The 21,651-nt window shown below is 49.6% G+C and overlaps 3 protein-coding genes across 9 annotated transcripts in view; all 3 read right to left on the reverse strand.

The window, feature by feature from the left end:
- The window catches only part of NHEJ1 (non-homologous end joining factor 1), a 76,134-nt gene extending 67,456 nt beyond the window's left edge, over nucleotides 1-8,678 (reverse strand). The window contains exons 1-3 of one of the 3 annotated variants that reach the window (XM_037029309.1): nucleotides 8,580-8,678; nucleotides 4,853-5,076; nucleotides 4,244-4,456 (exon numbers count right to left, since the gene is read on the reverse strand). In XM_037029309.1, coding sequence (XP_036885204.1) covers nucleotides 4,244-4,456; nucleotides 4,853-5,029 — 390 coding nt within the window. In that variant the 5' untranslated portion in view covers nucleotides 5,030-5,076; nucleotides 8,580-8,678. Of the gene's footprint in view, nucleotides 1-4,243; nucleotides 4,457-4,852; nucleotides 5,077-8,097; nucleotides 8,282-8,579 lie in introns of those variants that run through there. The other 2 variants (XM_037029308.1, XM_037029310.1) reach the window with 2 other exon arrangements.
- Nucleotides 8,679-9,254: 576 nt separating this feature from the next.
- SLC23A3 (solute carrier family 23 member 3) lies at nucleotides 9,255-15,937 on the reverse strand. Of its 5 annotated transcripts, none has more exons than XM_037029301.1 (12): nucleotides 15,552-15,933; nucleotides 15,257-15,414; nucleotides 15,049-15,146; nucleotides 14,766-14,839; nucleotides 14,388-14,573; nucleotides 13,954-14,046; nucleotides 13,694-13,805; nucleotides 12,000-12,253; nucleotides 11,365-11,470; nucleotides 10,903-11,070; nucleotides 9,869-9,964; nucleotides 9,255-9,774 (listed from the first exon to the last, which is right to left on the reverse strand). In XM_037029301.1, exons 1-12 carry the CDS (start codon nucleotides 15,714-15,716, stop codon nucleotides 9,485-9,487), a joined length of 1,800 nt encoding a protein of 599 aa, XP_036885196.1. In that variant the 5' UTR covers nucleotides 15,717-15,933; the 3' UTR covers nucleotides 9,255-9,484. The 5 variants fall into 5 exon arrangements, with proteins under 5 accessions (XP_036885196.1, XP_036885197.1, XP_036885195.1 ...); XM_037029302.1 differs by having other exon boundaries at nucleotides 12,000-12,208; nucleotides 13,954-14,077; nucleotides 14,392-14,573; nucleotides 15,552-15,932; XM_037029300.1 differs by having other exon boundaries at nucleotides 13,954-14,077; nucleotides 14,392-14,573; nucleotides 15,552-15,931.
- A 449-nt stretch (nucleotides 15,938-16,386) lies between these two features.
- On the reverse strand, nucleotides 16,387-21,587 carry CNPPD1 (cyclin Pas1/PHO80 domain containing 1). The gene is made up of 8 exons (XM_037029306.1): nucleotides 21,357-21,587; nucleotides 20,812-20,920; nucleotides 20,179-20,260; nucleotides 19,894-20,014; nucleotides 19,680-19,808; nucleotides 19,014-19,075; nucleotides 18,546-18,663; nucleotides 16,387-18,319 (listed from the first exon to the last, which is right to left on the reverse strand). Exons 1-8 carry the CDS (start codon nucleotides 21,423-21,425, stop codon nucleotides 17,774-17,776), a joined length of 1,236 nt encoding a protein of 411 aa, XP_036885201.1. The 5' UTR covers nucleotides 21,426-21,587; the 3' UTR covers nucleotides 16,387-17,773.
- Nucleotides 21,588-21,651: the final 64 nt, after the last annotated feature.

Here is a 21,651-nt window from a genome sequence, read left to right on the forward strand (position 1 = left end):
TGAAATGGCCAAAGAGGCAAGAAATTTGAAAGTCAAAATATGGAATATCAAGAATTACATTAGACCGGCACAGTGGCCAGTGTCCTGTGGGTGCCCATTTTAAAGCTCGATTCAAAGGCGCAGGCACGGTGCCCCACCCTCATCGTGGGAACCTGATGAACTGGCCTGGCTACCACCGAGGTCACTCCCCACAGGTCTAATGAAAAGACACCATGTTCCAATTTGTCGTGTGTGTGGACAACAGTGTAGAAGCTAAAACTGACGTATTTTTATGTAAAGTCTTCCTATCCTTCGATTTTTAATAAACTTTGGAAATCAAAAAAATAAAAAGAATTACATTAGAAAAAATGTGTAAACAACAACAAAAAGGATTCCATTATGTACTGGACAGAATACACAGTGGAAAGAAGAAGAAAAGAGAAGCTGGCCAGACTGGAAATGGGCTGGGTGTTGGAAAGCACAGACCCGAAGCTTTAAAATATATATCCCATAACACTTCACAGAGACTCAAGAGCTATTAAGTTATGAATGTGAACACCTTACGCTGCAGGGGGTGTAGGGAAACAGCTACTCTCCCACTCTCCTGTATGACTAGCAGGAGTTAAACTGCATAGTCTCTCTGCGAGATTATCTGGCACTATGTTAGCAATATTAAAGACGCAGCTATTTCTCTTCTAGTGATCTAACCACACAGGTGCACACTGAAAAGTAAATACAAGGATATTCACTACATACAACAGCAAAAGAAGGGGAACAATGTAGGTGTCCACTAGGAGCATATGGATTAAATACATGTTGATATCTTCACTAAACAAAATACTATGGTGTCATTAAAAATATTAAGGCGGGTCTTCTAAATGTATTGGGATGAATGGTTTCTAAGTTCTGGAAGTAAGTGAAAAAAAGCAAGGTAATGAAGTGTGACTCATGTGCTGCCATTTGTGAAAACACATACATACACCCAGATAGTATTTGACTGTGTGAGTACATACAAACATACACATATGTGTACCTATATACAGCTTTCTTTAAGAACTCACAAGAAGTTGATGTCAGTAGTTGCTTTAGAGAAGGAAAATGAAGGACTGGCAAAGGGGGTAGAAAGATTTTTTCACTGTATACGCTTAAATATTGGAACTGTTTGTATTTCGCATGAATTACTCATTCAAAACAATTAAATGCAAACTATCACGAGAATGAGTAACACACACAAATTACGATCGTGTGACCTCCCAGACACACACATAAGCTTGAAATAGTGACCGCCTACACCCTTGCCGGTGTCCACGGGATTGAACTTTTTCCCTATAAAGCTTCCTCAGGTCCAGGGATTTTCCTGGGATGGCATTCTTCTTGTAAAAATGATCATTTTACTTTACACGAAAGTATAATCATTATCCATTGTTCAGCACTCCCTCCCTCCCACAGCTGACCAGGACTCACTCCACTCTGGGCGCTGCTGCCTCTTTTTGGGCTGCGGCTCCCCAGTTACAGAAACGTGTCTAGAAGAGTGTTTTCCATTTTTTCTTTTTTTATTTTCTTTTTTATTGCTGTTCAGTTACAGTTGTCCCACACTTTACCCCATTGCTCTCCCCTGCCCTGCCCCCCCAGTTTTTTATCTATGATTTTCAACTATAATATAATATTATTCTCTTTTTTCCTAATTTATCTTTAGAGGGGAAGGAGAGAGGGAGAGAAACATCAATGTATGGTTGCCTTTTGTGCATCCCCTGCTGGGAGTTGGCCTGTAGGGAACTGGCCTGCAACCCAGGCATGTGCCCTGACTGGGAATCGAACCACGATCCTCTGGTTCGCAGGCCTGTGCTCAATCCACTGAGCTACGCCAGCCAGCGCTTAATATAACATTATTCTTTTGAAAGAAAAGAAAAAACTATTAGAGCTCATCAGCCTCCACGGGGAACTGCCTCCCCAATGTCACTTCTAAGTTTCTTTTGTTTTTTTCCCTAAGTTTCTAGGGCTGCGTGAGGCAAAATGAGACTAGCCAGCATTTATCTGCGCTTCCCAAAGGTGACCCAAATGTTTTGGTCTCAGAACAAGCATTATTGAGGGAACAGTGCCCCCTGGTGTTACTTGGAAAAAGTTACAGGGGTTTTGAACAAAATAGGTAAGTTCTGTATCTAAAGCAGGATGGAAATTTTCACAAGAAATTCAGTTAAAATCAACAAATACAAGTGACTATTACCTGCTAAACACTGTTTATGGGCCTTAGGAATTCAGAGTTCAATGAAATGGAGTCCTACAAGCACTCAAGTCTAGCTCCACTGGGTTCCAGATCAAGAATAGACACCAGGCCCTGTAGCTCAGTGGATTGAGCTTCGGTCTGTGGACCACATGATCACGGTTCGATTCCCAGTCAGGGCACATGCCTGGGTTGCAGGCCAGTTCCCAGCAGGGAACACACAAGAGGCAACCATACATTGATATTTCTCTCCTTCTCTCCTTCCCTTCCTCTCTAAAGAAAAATAAAAAAATCTTGAAAAAAAAAAGAATAAACACCAGAGAACAGTTTCTCAAAAGGCACTTTGTCCCATCCACTCTACTGATGCCAGAGTGCCACATCGCCTCTGGGAGACTAAAGAAGGGAGATAGGAAAGGATGCCCATTTGTCAGATCCCTCTGCTGATAAACCTAACCCCTTACACAGAAGAGTCCCTCCTCTAATGCAACTGAAATACGCTCTGTTATTATGGAAGTGTAAAAGAGACCAGCAGCAGTAATGCCTACAAACTAATTCCTAATGTCCATTCCCAACTAACCAATTTCTTTTTTTTTTTTAAGATTTTATTTATTTATCTTTTCAGAGGGGAAGGGAAGGAGGGAGAGAAATATCAATGTATGGTTGCCTCTCGTGCATCCCCTGCTGGGAACTGGCCTGCAACCCAGGCATGTGCCCTGACTGGGAATCGAACTGTGGTTGGTTGGTTCGCAGGCCCGTGCTCAATCCACTGAGCTATGCCAACCAGGGCTACCAATTTCTTTTTTTAAAGTTTTTATTTATTTATTTATTTATTTATTTATTTATTTATTTATTTATTTATTTTACAGAGAAGGGAAGAGAGGAAGAAAGAGAGGGACAGAAATATCGATGTGTGAAGGAAACACTGATTGGCTGCCTCTCGCACACCCCCACCCAGGGACATGGCCCGCAACCCAGGAACGTGCCCTGACCAGGAATCCAACCACTGACCTTCTGATGCTTGGGACAACACCCAACCTACTGAGCCACACCAGTCAGGGCTCAACTAACAAATTTCTAAAAAAAACTCTTGGGGCCTAGAAAGCTACAAGTGAGCAAAGGGCAGTACTCCCCTAGTCCCTGAAAACGGGCTCTCAAATCAGACCTCCCTGCAAGTGAAATTCCAGCTCGTTCATTTATAACCTGGATGACTTGGGACAAATTACATTCGATATCAGTTTTCTACGCTGAAAAGCAAGGAAAGTAATACTTATCTTGCAGGACAACTGTGAGACTTAAATGATGAAATACTATTCAGAAAGAAACCTAACACTGGTACAAACTCTACCCTGTTGCCAGAGTGATACTGATAAAGTACAAATTGCATCGTTTTAAGCTCCAGCTTAAAGTTTTTCAATGAACCTCTGTTGCCCTTGGGATAAAATTCAGACTCACTGGACCCTTCACGATCTGGCCACTGCCTACTGTATTTCTCTCAATCCCCTGCAGCCACAAAGTTCCTGCCTTGTCCCACACTAAAACACCTCCATGCCTCTCAAAGTGCACTCTGCCTAGAATGACCTCTTTATTTTCTCCCAATTAGTTCCTGCTCATCTTCAAAACTCAGCTCAGAAACTCTCTCTTCAAGATTTGTTGGATCCTAAATCACCCTGGGCTCACCTCAGTCAAAGAACTAACCATCCTCTATCTTGTTGCCTGTCTGTCTCCTCACTGGATTATAAACTCCAGGAACAGGCCACATTGTCTTAGATCTCAACACCCAACAACTGGCCCACAGTAGCTGCTTAACAAATGTTGACTAGAGCAATGAATAAAGACACCCGGTAAAGTACACAGACTCCAACTCTGTTCCCTTTGCAAGGAAAGGGTGTACCACTCAAGAATCCTTTTTGCCTTTTGTCTGGACAAGGAGAGCTTTCTAATTAGAGCATTTCAAGTGCAGTTTCAGAAAATAAGAGCACCTAAAGCTTCATTTCAAAGCTGCTAACTGCCCCCTTCCCTACCCTAAATTTGAATTTTACTTACCAGGGAAGGGCCAGCTAGGTTGCAGTGGAAATTCCAGTAGAAGGGGAGCCCAGAGAGCTCACTCCGCACCCGTAGTATCAGTGCCTCCGCCACATGATCACAGGAGAAGGTAGCGTTTCCAGGGCAATCAATGTTCTTCAACAGTGGGCGGAGCAGATCATCCAAATGACTGAGAAAAGCTTCAGGGGGGGCAGTCAGGCGCTTGTTCAGCTCCTGAAAAGACAGCAGGGGTTGTACAGAGTGAGGGCGCTAAAAGGAAACTGACTCCTCCATAAATAACAGCAGAGGAAAACTCGGGTTAACAGGAAGACACCGGGCATGAGAAAAGAGATCAACTGGCCTACTTCACAATTCTGCATTGTACCATATGCAGTGCACAAACTAACACACACACACACACACACACACACACACACACACACACTTGTGGAAAGATCCCAGGGCTATAGGTAGAAGTACAGGACACTAACTGGAATTGTCTCAACCTGATTCAACTTTCCTTGGAATTGACAGGCCAGCAAGCTACTTGATGTTAATGTCCCCTGACCTTCACTAGGAAAGAAATAATATCCATTACCACAACACAGCATCACTTCTCTTTGCACATACCTTGGCTCGCTGGCTGATGACACTGGCATTCACCTGTTCGTGCCACACCCCTTGAAGATCTGAAATCAGCAAGGCATAGCCCTGCTTAGTAATATAAGCTTTAGCCAAGAGGGAGTTCTCAGCAAGCTGTAGCCACGCCCATGGCTGCATCAACAGGCCTTGCTCCAGTTCATCCATCCGCAAGAGAGTCTTAATTTAGCAAAGTGTCCAAGGGTACTAGAGGCCTGGGGGGTGGGGGAGAGACCATCAGACAGTTGAATACATCTAATGAAATTTCTCCCTACTAAAACAGGAAGCATGGATTTTTTGTTTAAGATTTTATTTATTTACTTTTAGAGAGTGGGGAAAGGGGAGAAAGGAAGGAAGAGAAACATCAATGTGTGGTTGCCTCTGGCACACCCCATACTTGGGGCCTGGCCCACAACCCAGGCATGTTCCCTGACTGGGAATCGAACTGGCAACCCTTTGGTTCGCAGACCGCACTCAATCCACTGAGCTACACCAGCCAGGACATGGAAGCATGGATTTACACTCTACCCCATTCAGTCATCCCCACCTCCCCACCCCAAGTATACACCCAACTGAGCACCCATTTTAGTACCTCTTGGCCACTAAAAATCTGTTTAGAATTTTGAGGGATTTTTTTCCATATTAAGTTCCTAGGGGGCATAAAATATCTCTTTCTTCTATAGCATTTAAGCCTCAGCATATTGGTGTTAGTATTTCTGCTTTCTAGTATAACAATATGGAAACCATTCTTGTTGCATATTTATCACATTCCTAAGAAATATGTCAATGTTATCCTTTCCCAGAACTTCTAGAAGAGAAGTGGTTCTTGTTTCATAAAACATCATAAATCATAAGTTTCATCAGAGGAAATTCAGGTTATTTGATCATTATCTAAAAACAAAACTCTGGAAGGTCTCAGAATTTCAAATATATATGCATATTCCCTAAACACATATATATTCCATAGTATATATAATATAATGACAAATATAATATAAAAATAATAAATATAATAATAAATATAAAACAATGTAAAATATATTTCCTAAAACAGATTTTTTTAAGAGAAAGAAGAAGGGAGGGAGATTCACACTGATGTGAGAGAGAAACTGCCTCTTGTGCACGCCCACAACCCAGGAATGTGCCCTGACCAGGAGTTGAACTGGCAACCCTTTGCTTTGAGGAATGATACCTAACCAACTGAGCCACACCAGTCAGAGCCCTAACACAGATTCTCTTAATCTAGAGTGTAGGCATGTGAATCCTCTGGAATTACATGCAAAATCTGCATGCACATACCTATCCTTGTTTGGGGAGAAGTCTACAGCTATTGACAGTTCTCAAAGGGATCAATGACACACAGATAAAGGGCTCATAAACTCTGTGTGCTGAGCAAACAGGAAAGCCCATTTCGAGAAGAACCTGCAAGACTAAGAAGAACTCATGCATACAAGGCAGAGTACATCACAGAGGTAGAGATGATGAATTAACGGCCACTGCACTCATCCTGCACATCCCCACCCCAAGGCACTGCTGCCATCAATGATACCTGCCCTGCTGCGCATCCTAAAACTACTGGAAACTAACTTTTCTACTTCAACGACTCAGTGTGTGGTCTTAACGTAGTAGACATTCAGTAACTACGGCTCCTTGACAAGAAATTTTATTTTTCCTGTGGGTTTAAGAAAAGAGGGGAAGTGTTACAATTTCTTTCGTTATTTCAGTACATAAAAACAAAGTGAAGTGGAGGGTCATCTCAGAATATAAAGAAAATTCCTTGGACTTCATTAACAAAGTTAATATGGTTTGTTCCTCCAGTCACTTCTATCTCAGTCTAAGCCATTAGTCTTCCAACCACCACCTCGTTTTTGAAGCATGGCCTTGTAACAGAACTTAATTTGTATAGTCAGTAGACAGGTGAACTATAAATACACATTGTGACTCTTATTTGCAGCGGACTCAAAACATTATGTTTGAAGAATGGTACACCAGTCGTGTTTCCTACCACGCTCTTTCTATCAGGAAGAGATCCTGGAATGGTTGGGCTACTCCTCACATCGTCAAAGGTCACAAACGCAAGTGAAGTTGCCAAGACCCTCTCTCCCTACAGACACTACTTGGCGTGCACTTCGAGTCACCAAAACTGGGTTGATCATCCTAACCCATCACATCAGAAAGCCCGTTAACTCGAGACCATCAAACTGTATGAATGTGCATGTGTGTGTGTGGGGGGGGGTCAGTGGTACTGGGGGCGGGGTAGGAGTTTAAAGTGCAGGCAGGGTTAACAGGTCACATAAAAAGGTCTGATATCCAGGCCTGAGGTCAGCTGCCCCGACCACCCACATCTTGTTCTGAGGCTTTTCCATCTCACCTTTTTCTTTTTTCCTTCAAGACTGCCTTTAATCTCCACATTTATTATTCTTTTTTTTAAATACATTTGTTTTAAGATTTTATTTATATATTTTTTAGAGAAGGGAAGGGAGAAAGAGGGAGAGAAACGTCAATGAGTGGTTGCCTTTCACGCGCCCCCTACCGGGGACCTGGCCCACAACCCAGGCATATGCAACCCGCGATCCTTTGATTCGCAGGCCTGCACTCAACCACTGGGCCACACCAGCCAGGGCCGTTTATTATTCTTGAATGAAGCTGGGGTGCGCCGAGGGCCAACAGCGAGGTGGGGTCACCAGAGAACCCGGCTGTGCACCAAGCCTCGCTGCCCTGCTGCCAGACGCTCTCTCCGCGCAGTTCCTCCGCCATCCAGTAGAGCGGCAGCAAGGCCCCAGCCACCCTCCCGGCTGGACCACGCCTCGTCCTTCTGAGAGGGGACGAGCCCTCACTACCTTTACCACAACCCCACCCAAGAGCCCCGCCTGGCGTCCCGTTTCCAGTCGCCCTCGCTATTAGAACCTTCGCCGCCAGCCTTGCCATTTCTACAGCACCGGCTGCAGAGGCTGGGTTCAAGACCCCTCAGAGGGTAACAAAGCCGACCGCTGCCCGACCCAACCAAACAGCCCGCAGAGGAGCAGCCTCACAGACCCCGCCTTGCTCCGGGGCGGGCTGTGCGTGCGCAGCTCCCAAGGCCCCGCCTACTCCCCCAAGTTCAGACCCGAACGTGGGCCGCGCGCGTGGGTCTCTTCTGGACAAAGCGCCTGCGGCCTCCCCAGCACACAGCGCCCGAGCAGCCCCTCGCCACCCGGCCCGGCTCCCAGCCTGATTGGAGCCCGACCCCCACCTACCGTGAGCGGTGCGAAGGCTCCCACCCTCCCCGCAGCAGGCCTGCGGGCCCTTGCAAACTGAAAAGCCTTGAGTAGGCACGTTCCGTTCCCCACAACGGGGAGGCGGGGCCTTGGGACACAGGGGCGGAGCCAGGGTCTGACTTGGGCGGGAAGTCTGGGCCCACTGAGCGGATTAAATGAGCACTCTTAGCTGCAGGCCCACAGTGGTCTTAACTGCTAGAGGCAGGGTGACCCACTGGTAGAGAGGTGGAGGGGTAGCGGGACTGGCCGAGTGGGAAGAATGCAGGGTGAGGTGCAGGAGAGGGCATCTCAGTATTTGGACTTGTCAATAAATGCCACTTCCCCCCCCTCCCGCACCTGTCCAATCTCTTTGATATACGTAGAGAGAGGGCTGAGCTTCACTAGATTATCTCTCCAGTCCACTCCAACTCTTTCAGCGTCGTGTCTCCGAAGCATAAATCCCACCCTCTCTCATCCTTTACCTCCTCGCTTGTCTGCATCTATTCCCATAATTATGCTTCATCGCCCCTGAGAAGCTTGAAATCCCTCATCTTGGACTTTGTGCTCTTGAGCTGGATACCTGAGCCTGGAAAATTCTCCCCGTGCAGTTTCCGTATCCAAAAATCTTCCTCTTGCTAAAGCCAGCCTCAGTGCTGCTTCTCTCAGAAAGCCTTTCCCACTGTCCCCAGTCAGAACTAATTGTTTCTTTCGCTTTGCTCCCAAAGCATTGTTCTGGTCTTTATTACAGACTGCCTTCTGCTTTGGGTTTTAGTTAGTAATTACGTAATTACGTAAGTCTGTTTAAACCACAAGTGTCTCGAGAGGGCAGGGACCCTGTCTTATCTGTACCTGTAGTTTCAGGACCTTGCGCATGGGAAGGGCTCAATAAATATTTATTTTTTTAAATATTTTATTTATTTTCAGAGAAAGGGGGAGGGAGGGAGAAAGAGAGGAAGAGAAACACCAATGTTTGAGAGAAACATCAGTTGGTTGCCTCTCCCACACCTCTGACCAAGAACCTGGCTTGCAACCCAGGCATGTGCCCTGACTGGGAATTGAACCATCAACCCTTTGGTTCACAGGCCAGTGCTCAATCCACTGAGCCACACCAGCCAACACTTAATAAATGTTTAAGTGAATGCTGGAGTTCGAGTATAGGTAGTGTAGAAGCAAAATCTCATTTAATCATTCAGGGCCCCTGTTCTGGAACAGTTAGGTCTGATTACGGGAAGGAACACTTACTGGGAAACAAAACCTTATGTCAGCCCATTCTCTCTCTCTCTCTCCTTTGTTGCTCTCTGTCTCAAAAGTAGAGCCTGGGAGCCAACTCTTCAGCAAGCTGAAAGATAGAGCTAGTCTAACCATAGCAGAATTATGAGTCATGGAGTTAGTGAGACCTAAGTTCTCTGCTAGACCTGGGGCACTGCTCCCCAAAACCAGGCAACAAGTCAGCTGTCTCTCCTGGCTCAGCAGGCCCTCCTTCTTCATTCCCAGGTTCTTCAGGCAGTGGGCAGAGGCAACGGATGGGCTGGGGGATGCAGGAACACAAGTTTTGGAGCGGGGCAGGAAGCTCATACTTTTGAGTGGCCTTCTGCTTGGACTTCTGAGGCATCTGAGCCTCATGGGCAGCAAAAGAGGATGGCAGCCCTTGACCTAGGCCTCGCTCAAGCCGTGTGCCTGCAAAACAGACGTTGGTCAGGACATTGCCCAACCCAGGGAGTGATGACTTCCTGGCCACTCCCCAGTCTGCTAGGGCCTGTCCATAACTTACCAGGAATGGTGTTCTCCAGAAGGAAGCCCAAGAATCCCCCCAGGAAGATGGGCTCTGTGAGCAGCGAGAGAAGTAGCACATCCAAAGGACTCCAGCCTATGGGATGTTGGGACCAGTCAGGAGGGGAACCCTGATCTTACTTATTGCAAGGCCAAGGAGTCTTATATTTCCAGACCTAAATCTAAGTCTTGGACTAAGCAGATCTTTCTGAGTCGTCATTCTATCCCCTTTGTCCTTTGGCTCTCTGCTCCATTTCCCACACCTAGGCCCTTCCCACAGGGTCTCTGCTCAACACCCTGTCTTCTAAGCACCCAAATGCTCTCCACATACACTCTGATAGTTTCAGGCTTCCTGTCTCTGGAAAGTTTTGTATTAAAAATCCCCAACCTTATTTCCCACTTACCTTCTGTGCTCCAGCCTGGGTTTCTCAATTCCAGTACTACTAATAATTTACACCAGATAATTCTTGAGGCAGGGGTGGGGGGGTGCGCTGTCCCGTGTATTGAGTATATTTAGCAGCATCCCTCTACCAACTACATGCCAGTAACAATCCTTTCTCCCCTGTTTGTAACAGCCAAAGATGCTCCCAAACATTGCCAAAATCATCCTCCATTGAGAACCACTGTCACTTGCTAAGCTGAAATAGCAAACGAAGCTATTTGAATGACCTTTTCACCAAATGCATTTAAATCTTACCATCCTTCAAGACCAGCTCAAGGTTACTTTCCTCATAAAACTTACCTGGGTAAGCCGGTTGTCTCTCTCATCACTGAGCACCACGACTCTTTATCTGAGCCTCTCTTGCTATGTGCCTACACTTCTACTTTTTTACGGGACTAACACCTGGAAATACCTTTACCTTCATATCCCAAGGAACTTGCATGGTGCTCAGTAAATACTGGCTAAACAAATTGGTGAACTGCTGATACCAAACCCCGGAGAAGGGTATGGGTCCTGTAGTGCAGACAGCCTCAAGCCTCAAGCCCTTGGTTTTCTGACCCGGAATAACCCTTCTTCCCTCCTCCTCCTCCCACCTGTGCTCAGCATGGCAGGAGCTCCCCGAAACCACCTTGGCAGCAGCAGGGCCATGAAGATGGAGAAGCCAACAATGAAAACGTTCCGCCCAGAATCAATGTCAGCCAGGTAGAAGCTGGAGAATCCAGTAGCCAGAACCACGGCCTGGGTCACACCCAGCACCCCACCTGTCTCATGGGAAAGTAATCAAGGGGGTTAAGAGAGCTGGCACAGCAGGGAGTGTTGCAGAGTGGGGCAGGTTGGGATGGAGAGAGGTGACCAAAAGGCTCATTTCTAATTCTGCCAGAAGCCCAGAAGCCCCATCAAGGGCTTCGGTTGGGCTGAGAAAATAAAGGCTGCTGACATACATATCCATGTATCAAGGGGGTGCTATTCAGAAAGAAAGGGTGCCAGCCACAACCGAAGGTGGGCCATGCTGGGGTTACTGGGTCAATGCCAATGCTGCTGGAACATCCACTCACCAAGAACAGGCAGCGGGATGGTGGCGAGGAGCTGGGTCAGCTTTGGGGAGAGCCCAAACCCCACGCAGAACAGCCCCACCAAATAGGCCACTCGCTGAGATCCAGCCTACATGAAGAAGAGACACTAGAAAACAGCCATCTCTTTGACTATTCGAGGTGTTTGCCTGGTGGCCCCTTCTCACCATCTGGATCCCAACTCAAACGTTACCCTTCCAAGAGGCACCGCCAAACTCTCTACCTGCAGGGGCCTCCTTTACTCAACCACTATCCTACTAACTACCCTGCTTTGTTTTCTTAATAGTGCTTTTATTACTCTGGGATATTACCTTATTTATGTTTTCTTTTTAATTGTCTGCCCTTCCCTCTCTGAAGTCCCCCAGAAAGCAGGACTTTATCTGATTCATTCTTCACAGGAACCCCAGCCCTGGTACAGGGCCTGAGGCACAGAAGGAGTTCAATATTGATTGGGTGTCTTCCTTAAACCCCTAACCCCGTACTTCTAGACACCTCCCTAAAGGAGATCATGAATGTGACCTGCCTAACAGGGTGTATCCCGCAGTTCTCCATCAGTCAATGCAAGTTCCCTCCCCTCTCCTGCACCCCCAGCACCCCCATCCCCAGTCCTGTCCACATACCTGGAAAAGACTCACTGTGCCCACATTGGGGAAGCTGGATGCAGTACCCATGGGGCTCCCCAACAGCCCGGCCAGCACACTTCCCAGGCCCTCCAGGCTCAGCCCCCGACTGCAGGCATGTGGAGGTGGAGAAGGCAAATGCAGCAGCCGGCCACACAAGGCATAGCAGCCCAGGGAGCTGATGGAGGCTGCCAAGGCCATGGAGATGCCTGCAGCCCAAGCCCGGGGCGTCAGCAAGGGCCAGACCCACTCCACTGAAGAGAGAGGAAGAATCACTTTGGGGTGAGACTCACGTCCGGAGCATCCCCCTGCCTCCAGAGACCCATGCTACAAGAATCCTAGAGGCCGCATTGCCCTTGAAGATGTCTTGGGACAAAACCATCCAACTCTTAGGATAAAGACTATTCCTTTACCATCGTCTACAAGGTCCCCCTTGGTCTGATCCTTACTTCTGTCCCTCTAACCACATCTCCCCCCACACTCTGCCTTACTTCCTTCACTCCAAGATACACTTGTTTAGGCCCTTGCGTTTGCTGTGCTGCTGGCCACCACAGGGCTCGGACATATGCTGCTCTCTCCACCTAGAATGCTCTTGTCCTTTACCAGTTAATTCCTACTCATTTCTCAGATCTCAGCTCAAAGATCACTCCCTCAAGAATACCATTCCTGCCCTGACTGGTGTGGCTCAGTTGGTTGGGTGTCATCCAGCAGACTGAAATTGCTGGTTCAATTCTGGTCAGGGCACATGCTTGGACTGTAGGCCAGGTCCCTGGTTAGGGGCATGCAAGAAACAACAATCAATGTTCCTCTTGCATATTGCTGTTTTTCTCCCTCCCTTCCCTTCCCTTTATTTATTCTAAAAATAAATAAATAAAGTCTTCAAAAAATAAAAAAAGCTTTCCTGACCTCTCTGATAAAGTCAGACTCCTCATAAACTCTCATCACACAATGTACCTATCCTTTGTCACACTTACCACATGTAATTTTGCATTTACTTGGGGTGCCTATTTAATTAGTACCTGTATTGCCCAACAGATTATAAGTTTCAAGAACACAGGTGCTTCGCTTTTCATGTTTGTCACTGTCCCCTATCAAGTACCTAGCACTTAATCAGCCTTCAACAGACCTTTATTAAATTGATGAATGAGCAAATTTCAGGTATAATGCTTGAAAAGCAATTTTTAAGTATTTATTTATTTATTTTTAGAGAGAGGGGAAGGGAGGGGGAAAGAGAGGGAGAGAAACATCAGTGTATGGTTGCCTCTCTTGCACCCCTTACTGGGGACCTGGCCTGCAACCCAGGCATGTGGCCTGACAGGAGATCAAACCGGTGACCCCTTTGATTTGCAGGCCGGCACTCAACCACTAAGCTACACCAGCTAGGGCTCAAAAGCAATTTTTTTTAATACAGAGCTCACTAACTCAAATGCCTGTGGGGTAGGTAGCATAAATGTAAGGTGTAAATTGGGTAAGGACTATCAGCAGGGAATGGTAGGGTCTGCAGATCTCTCTAACACTAAATAAAACATCTGTGGTGAGGGGATGGCATTGCATCTGAGAATAACAAGTTCCCTCCCCTGTGTGTTTTGAGAAAACACAGGTTTAACTCAGAAATAAAATTCATTAAATCTTGAGTTGAATGAAACAGACACCTTTATTTCAGTATGGAGATGGAAGACTAGGAGCAAACGTACCTGGGTGAGGCAGCCAAAACCACAGTGCCTCACTGGGGGCAGACAGCTCTGGGTCTGCCCTGAGACCCAGCAGGGCAGAGATGACCCACACACAGGCCACTGGGACCAGCACCTGAGGGACAAGAAGGAGATGGAAAAGAACCCCTCCCCCAGATTCTTTCAGGCCAGCCTTAGTGGAGTAACAGATAGGATAGGGAAAAGAGCAAGTGTTCCATCCCAGACCTTCTCATCTTGACTGCCCCTCCCAGACCCCCACATACCGAGAGGAGCCGGAAGACAGGCATGCAAGTACAAGTTGAAGAGGTTGAAGCTGGCCTCCAGGGGAATGGGGGTAACTGGCAGGAGCCCAGGTGCTGAGAACAGACCACCATGAGCAAAATAAGCCTAGGAGAGAGAAGGAGATTGAGAAGCAAGAGGAAGTAGACATCCTGAGGCAGGCACTGGAGGTAGAAGAGGCAGAATACTATAAAGGGGGTCCCTGAGAAGAAAGCCCCTGTGGACAGAGAAAGAGAACACCTTGGGGGTCAGCAGGAGACAATGTGAAAGCCAAAGAGACCAGCTGAATCCGACAAAAGCCCTGGATTCCAAACCCCGCCAGCTGTGCCTGCTCAGACAGTCTGGTAGAGTCAGCAGCTCTGCCCTCCCCAGCCCTGCACACCCCACTGGTCACCACCCCATGTCTCTCAGGACTTACGTACAGAAAGGCCAGCCCCCAGTGACTGGAGCAGAACAAGGCCACCTCCCTGTGAGCAGACAGCCCTGCCACAACCAGGCTGGGGGCCAACACCAGAGGTCCACAGTGGCGGAACAAGTAGCCAGGAGCCCCCAGTAGTCCCAGAGTGCCCTGCAGCAGCCCAGACACCACCACTGCCCCAGACACCTAATGGAGTAGAGGAGAAGGCAGAGAGAAAACATTTGGCTCGACCGAGTGGACCTCAGCCTGTACTTCCTAACTAACACAGGGGTGGTCAAGTGGGTGCCTCTCCCAGACCCATCCCCACCTCCCCCCCCCCAGAGAAGCTCAGTCTCTGCATAATAGAAACCAGAGCCTTCCCAATCCCCAAGCACTTACCTCTTGGAGGTAATTGTTCCAGAGCTCCAGGCTGTGGCAGCCAGGCCTCTCACACAGGTGCAGTGCGCCAGAAGCTAGAAAATTGGGGGCACAGAGAGGAGAGAGGTAAAGGGAATGGAGACCCATTGCTGTGCAGTCCTAGCTGGTGCCTGGCAGAGCTCCAAGACCCCAGAGTGCCTACCACTCCTACCCTTGTCCATTCTCGACCCTGCACCTACCTACACCTGCATTCTCAGATTAGCACCCAACCCACCCTCACACCATGTTCGCGTTCTGTACTCACAGTTTCCAGGTGTCTGGATGGCCAGAGGCAGCTTCTGGTTAATCAGCGCAAGAGCAGGGGCAAGGAACTCAAAGGATGGAGCCTGGACAAGAGGCAGCCTGTAGGAACAGCAGCCCTGGCAGATCTGGAAACAGGGGGCAGCCAAAAGGACTCTCCGAGCCCCTATCCCACCTGGGACCCTGCTCTCCCTCTAGGGGGTCCCCCTTACCTGCTGCCCATCCAAGTTTGCAGGGTGGTAGACACACCACATGAAAAGAAGCTGGAGGCCAGCAGGTGGGCAGGGGAGTAAGAGAGGATTCCTGGGGGGAGACTCCGAAGCAGGAGCAGATGGGAGGCACAGAGCACAGAAGCCACAACCAAGAAATGCTGCAAGTGGAGGTATGGGAAGGGGTGGTCTTCAGACAGTGGAGGGAATGCCTGTTTCTAGAGGGTTTCCCATGCCACGTCTACTCCCTCAAACACCCCCATCCGCCAGCACCAGCTCCTGCACAGCTGCCTCCTACCTGCAGAGCCAGAAGACAGCTGAGGCCCCAGGGAGGAGGCCCACATAGAGAAGCCCAAGAGTGGGAAGAGGGATTTTGGATAGCAGGCTGCGGCCGCAGGGGAGCCAAGGCTTCCTGGGAGCCCACAGATAGGAGTTGGATGGGACGGGACTGTGATCGGCTCATTCTGTCCTGTCTTTCATCTTGTGCTGACTGCCCTGGGCCAGAGTTAAGTAGTTTGGCTGAAGTTAGCTCCCTAGAGTGGGGAGACAGCGGGGGTGTGGGTGAAGCAGAGTGAAGGAATGAGAGACCCAGGGCAGGACACAGCCTATTCACCTTTGCCCAGTTCTTGTGCAAATTCCATCACCCATTAACCGGGAGTCATGTTCTGGGGCCCTCCCCCAAAACTCCCCATCCAAACCCCCTGTTCCAGGCTCTGGAAAGCGGGATAGGAGGGGTGGAAAGATTTTAGGTTGTGTCCCCCACTACTCACCACCGCAATTTGGAACCATCACTGCACTGCGGTCCTCTACCCTTTCAGGGTCAAACCTCCGGACTACCTCCAAAGGCAATGCGCAAGTAATGGATGGCATGCAGACCACAGTGACCACAACTGTACATGATGCCCTCATGATATAAAGGCGAAATACAAGCAATTGATGATAAAAGGTGCTTCATTATGTGAAAGCTTGGGCCCAGCTAAACCAGAAGACAACAAAGTGATCCAGTTCCCACCCCCATGTGTAGAATTTTCATGGATGTAGTAGCTCCGACGCCAACTGGTGCTTTCCCACAGGCAGCGCTGCCATCAGGGACCTGATGCTTCAAAATAATGAACAAGTTCATGGTCAAGTGCTGAAGCAAAGTTAGTTTTAATTTACATGGATGTGCATTCCTGGAAAACTGAGTCTTTTTCAAAATGTACAGAAAGGACTTTGTGTTTACATGTGAAATCAGACAGTTCTAGGCTCAAATATAGAGGGTTTCCCTCTGCATGACGTGCAGCTGGTCATTCCGAAGTAGCATACCTCCAAATATTTGCCTCAAAAATGCGCCCCCCGGGAGGCAGGCAGTACACTCCAGCTATGGATAACCTTAAGTAGTCTCAAATACTCCCCGTTCAGCTCAGAGAGGTTTTCCTTCTTCCAATAACCCAGCCTTGGACTGCTCTTCACGACTACCACCACGGGCCGGACAGGGCTGGATTCAGGGTTCAAAGGTGTTCTTGGGGCTCGCCCTCAAACTGGCAGGGCTCTGCTGTGTACTTGGCCCCTCTCCCCAAATGTGCTTCAGAATCTGTAAGAACGGCGCTCACCCAGAACTTATGATGGATAGGGCCAATCTCAGGCACAGTGGTCACCACCCACACCCCACAGCAACCAAGCTGAGCTGTGCTAGTGACCCCAGGGTGCTGGGAACAGGGAGGCAGGGGGTTCTTCTCAAATGGGGCAGAGAGTTGCAGGATGACAGAGTCAGGGAGCAGGAAGGCTCAGAAGGCAGATGTGGGGAAGGAAATTCTCCCAAGGGCTGCCAGAGAAGGAGTCCAGGCCATGCAACCAAAACTGTTTATTGAAACCTCAGTTCTACAAAAGCGTGGAAAAACCCAGATACAAAGCGGTGGCCAGAGAGGCCTGTGAGAACACGCAGGAGAGGAACTGGAGAAATGGAAGCCCAGGAGCAGAGTACTAAAAAGAAAAGGTGGATAGACCAAAGGGCAAGGTCGAAGGTCCTTGCAGTCCTGACAGTCCTTTGGACTATATCCAAGGGGCGGGTGTGGATCAGGTTCCCACCTCACGGGCCTTCGCTCAGCAGCTCCCCCCTTGGCCCTATCAGTCCCTGGCTCTCTTGCTTCAGAGACATCACACAGAGCCTGGTCAGCATTCCCTCCCTCCCCCACTTCTCATCTCCCACCTTTACCCTTCCATCCCAGGGAACTAAAAAACCAGTCAAAAGAGTCTAGCGGTAAGGAGACAAGGGCTTCTCTGTCCATCTGCGGCATGCCCCTGGTCACTGAACTGAGGCTTTCCGTGGCACCACCACTGCTTGCCCAAGCAGCCAGCCGCTGAAGTCTAAAAGAGCAAGTGATCTTTAGGCCTTCTGCCCCATCAGCCCTTAAGCTCCCTCACCCAGAATAACAGGGGACCAGCCAAGGACCCAGAGAGGTAGAGGCTCTAACTCAGGCATTCTTCCTCCAGGCTCTCGGGGACTCCCAAGTCCTCACCAGGCATTCCTCAGAACCCTACCTAGCCTGGGAAAATGAAAGACTTAAGGCGGGCCAGCTCCATGATGCCAAGAAGGGAACACTCCTGGGGCTGTGGGAGCAAGGAGGGCATGGGGCTCCAGGCCCAGGGTGGAGCTGGGCCATAGGAATGGTACCAGGGACTTGGGGGCCCTGTGGGCGCCGTATGGTTGGGATGGTGGCAGGCACGACAGGTTGGCAAGTCTTTCTGGAGCTTCTGGCAAAGCGGACAGTTATGGAGAAGAGTGGGAGGGGCAGGAGGGTCTGGGGGAGGCAATGGTGGGGGGGTCAACGAGGCCAGAAGACTGTCCCAGAGTGAATGTAGCCTTATGTCGCTTTCCAGGCAGCTGGAGACATTGGCAGGAGATGGCAGGCACCGTGGCACAGGAGAAGGTATGCAAGGTTCCAAGAGGCACCTGGAACCCAGTCCAAGGTCCGGGGGGCCAGGTGGAGGGCTGCAGGACAGTCCCAAGGACTGGTATATTACAGCCACTGATGCCACAGCCAGGGCCACACTGCTCACATATGCTATCGCTAATAGGCAGGACAGCTGCAGGAGAGAAGATAAGAAAGGTCAGTGCCAAATACCCTTCCCTTAAAATGTGCTTCTGACCATTTTAAACACACCCATCCCTTATCTCTAGAAGTTCAAGTTAGAGTTCACTGTTACCATCTACTCCCAAACCCTTCTCCTGAGCCTTTCAGCATTTGCTTTACATCATACCACCCACACACCAGCCCACTCAAGCCTCCTATGCTTCCTGACCCCTCTTCACCTTTGCCAGCTGATGGCAGAGGGAGCCCAGGGCCAGCTGCCAGGCCGGCTGCTCCAGCAGCACACACAGGTCCGTATAGGTGTACCAGCCCCGTCGCCGTCCCTGATGCTCAGCCACACTGTTGGGAGGGGAGAAAAAATAGAGCATCCACAACTCTCCCGAAGCCGGCCCCAGTGCACCCTCATTCTCCCCAGGACCCACTACGGAACACTGGGGAACATGTCAAAAGTACAGATTGCTAGGCTTCAGGTTGATCCAGAAACTGAGGATGAGACCAAGGGAATTTCTGATGAGCTTCCCAAAAGTGACTGATTACAAAGAGGGCGGGCAGATGTGAGGAGCACTGCCCTGAGGGATTCTCTTTCCTGTCTCCTCCCTCCCCCAAGTCACACAGACCCTCATCTCAATCTAGCTCTTCCAGCTTAGGTCTCAGCCCTTAAGCCCCTCCCCCCAACTCCTAGAACCTACCAGCTCTCTAACCAGCTCAGCACCTCAAAGATCTCCCGAGGGTCAGTGTAGAGACGCCAATCCTGTAGGTATGAAGAGAAGGGCACCAAACCAGGCTCAGACGTGAGCCACAGTTATTCAATAACCAGAGCCGCAACAGCACTTCAAGCACCACTATGGGTACCACTTAGTTGGCACTATGTGCCAAGTACTCTTCCAAGAACTTTTATATATTAACTCATTTAATCATCATGTATCTGGATTCGCATCACCCCCTCCCCCCCATTAACAGCATAGGGAGAGAATAATCCTGCAACAGTTCATGCCCATACGGGGCTTAGAGGGAGCTCAGAGTCTAAGAGTAGAGAAAGTCTGGAAGCAAATAATCAGAACCCGGTTAGATAAGTTCTGACTCAGAGTGCACCCTGCTGGGCCTGGAGAAATGGGGAAGCCAGAATGCCCCATTTCTGGGCTCACCACGTTGGGAACATCTAAGGGCTGTAGTTAGTTCAGACTAAAGAGGAAAGATACTAATAAGGAAACACACACACACACACAAAGGAAACACACAAGGAGGACAGGCAGAAAGAAATGAAGAAACAGAAAGCTGAGAGGGAAAAGGCAAGGGGTGAGAGAAACATAAAGCTGGGCCAGGGGAACAGAGCAAGAGAAGGCACAGCTACTCACCATGGCGCTCAGGAAGCCCCTCTCCAGGGCATTGAGAGCAGGCACAGCCACACCCCCTGCAGCTCCCCATTCATCGTTGAAGACCTCCTCCTCCTCCCCTTCATCGTAGAGGTACTTACTAGCCACCATCTGCAGAGGAACCAAAGATGGTGCCAACAGAACTCATCCTGGGCTCCTAGGTCACCAGGGAAACAAAGGGGAGGGGGCGCCTTACCATAGAGATCAGGAACAAGTCAGAGGAGGACACATGCTGTAGGTAGTCCGGGTTTCGGTGCCGGAGCCGCTCAATATACACCAGAGCTAGCATCATAGCACACGGGGAGATGCACGCCTCCCTGCGTGGCAGAAAGAACGGGTAATGAAATCCAAGGGCCTTTCAGCTCTTGTTAACTCTTCTAATGCCCAGGCTGTGTCTCTATATCTTCTCTTTAGGGATAACCCTTCCCTTTTTTCTAGGATCCAAACACTTGCATCCTGTCCCCCTCAATTCCAGGCTCACCGGGACACATGGGCTACATATTTCTTCTGGAGACGGCGAATAGGGCTGGGGGCTGCCTTCTGGAGCAATTCCACAGCAATGTCTGCAGGGGCAGGAGACAGAGTAAGCAAACAATTCTGCCCCTCCCCACTCATCCCACTGCTACCAGCAGAAGATCCAGATAGATCCCTATCCTATTATCTGAGGCCTTGGAGGCAGGACTACAGTAACAAGATAGAGATCAAATTCTCCCATAATGATACAAAAAGCCCATCCCAAATCCGAACTTCAGTTCTTTCCAACAAGAGCCTTATTTTCCATTCTCCTGGAGTTAAATTTGTCTTCTACTCTTGTTCATTTCAGAAATAAACATGCATTGTTCATTTGGGAAACATGCTGGGTGTTCTTGGAATCTTAAAGAGTTTCTGGTATACAAATCAGAAGTGACACGGGTTTGTAAAATGGCAACGTTTTTTACTCGTTTGTGCTAAAAAAAAAAAAAGTGAAATACAAACCCAGTCCTTACACCACCTTACCAAATAGCCAGCTGTGAAGAGACAGCAGCTCATGGGTTACACCTAGAGTCATTTTGGTGCCCGCCGACAACCCCATTTTCACGTTTCTCACTCTCTCAGTCGCACAACATTGTCTGACCTGCCATGGGGCTGGAGAGCTCCTCCAGGCTACAGTCAGTTTCCCAGTCCCAGCCATAGTAAAGTCTTCTCCGGATCCTGGCACTCAACTTCTGGTGTCCTGGGAGGAACTGAAACAGGGCAGGAGGATGAAGGGCAGGGAAGGTATGATGGAGATCTTGCCTCGGGGCTAGAAGAGGGTGCGGGGCAGCAGGCCTGCCTCACTGCTCGTGGGTTGGGTGCCCCACCTAGCCCCGTGTTCTCTGCATTGTTTACCAATGGCAGTCTGTCCAAAGGGGAAGGAATCCTCCCCCGCGGAGGGCTCCCCAAGTGAGGTTCTCCTAGAAAGGTCCTCGGCTGGCCACCTCTATCCCCAATCCTGTACCCGCGACTCTCCCCAGGGGCCCAAACAGCCGGGGCCTCAGGTCGGCACAGTTCGAGCCTCTACCTCCTAGCTCAGGGGCAGACAGTCAGGAGAGCTCACGGCCCTGCTGGTCCCCAGAGGTGAGCCCGGGGTCCCGGCTCCGAGTGCCGGGAGCCCGGGGCAGGGGTGGGCGGCGCGCTCACCGAAAAGTCCTGGAAGCCGGTGAGGGAGAAGGTGCCTTCTTCGTCCAGCAGGAGCCCGGCCAGGTTCATCGCGCCGCCAGGCCAGCCGCTGCCCTGCGAAGGTGGATGCGAAAAAAACGAGTTGTAAAGGGGCTGCCGAGCGGCCCCAGCCCGCAGGTCCACCTGCCCTCAGGCCTCCTCTGTGCGAGCCACCGCCCTTGCCAGCGCCGCCCCTCCCCTCGCGCCAGCCGCAGCAGGCGGGGCCGGGCTGGAGGGCGCCTCTTCCTGTTCCGCCCCGGGCGGGGCTCCGACTCCC

Source organism: Sturnira hondurensis, unplaced genomic scaffold, assembly GCF_014824575.4.
Source record: "Sturnira hondurensis isolate 20B ecotype Veracruz unplaced genomic scaffold, ASM1482457v3 Scaffold0020237, whole genome shotgun sequence".
In the NCBI taxonomy this organism is placed as follows: Eukaryota; Metazoa; Chordata; class Mammalia; order Chiroptera; family Phyllostomidae; genus Sturnira; species Sturnira hondurensis.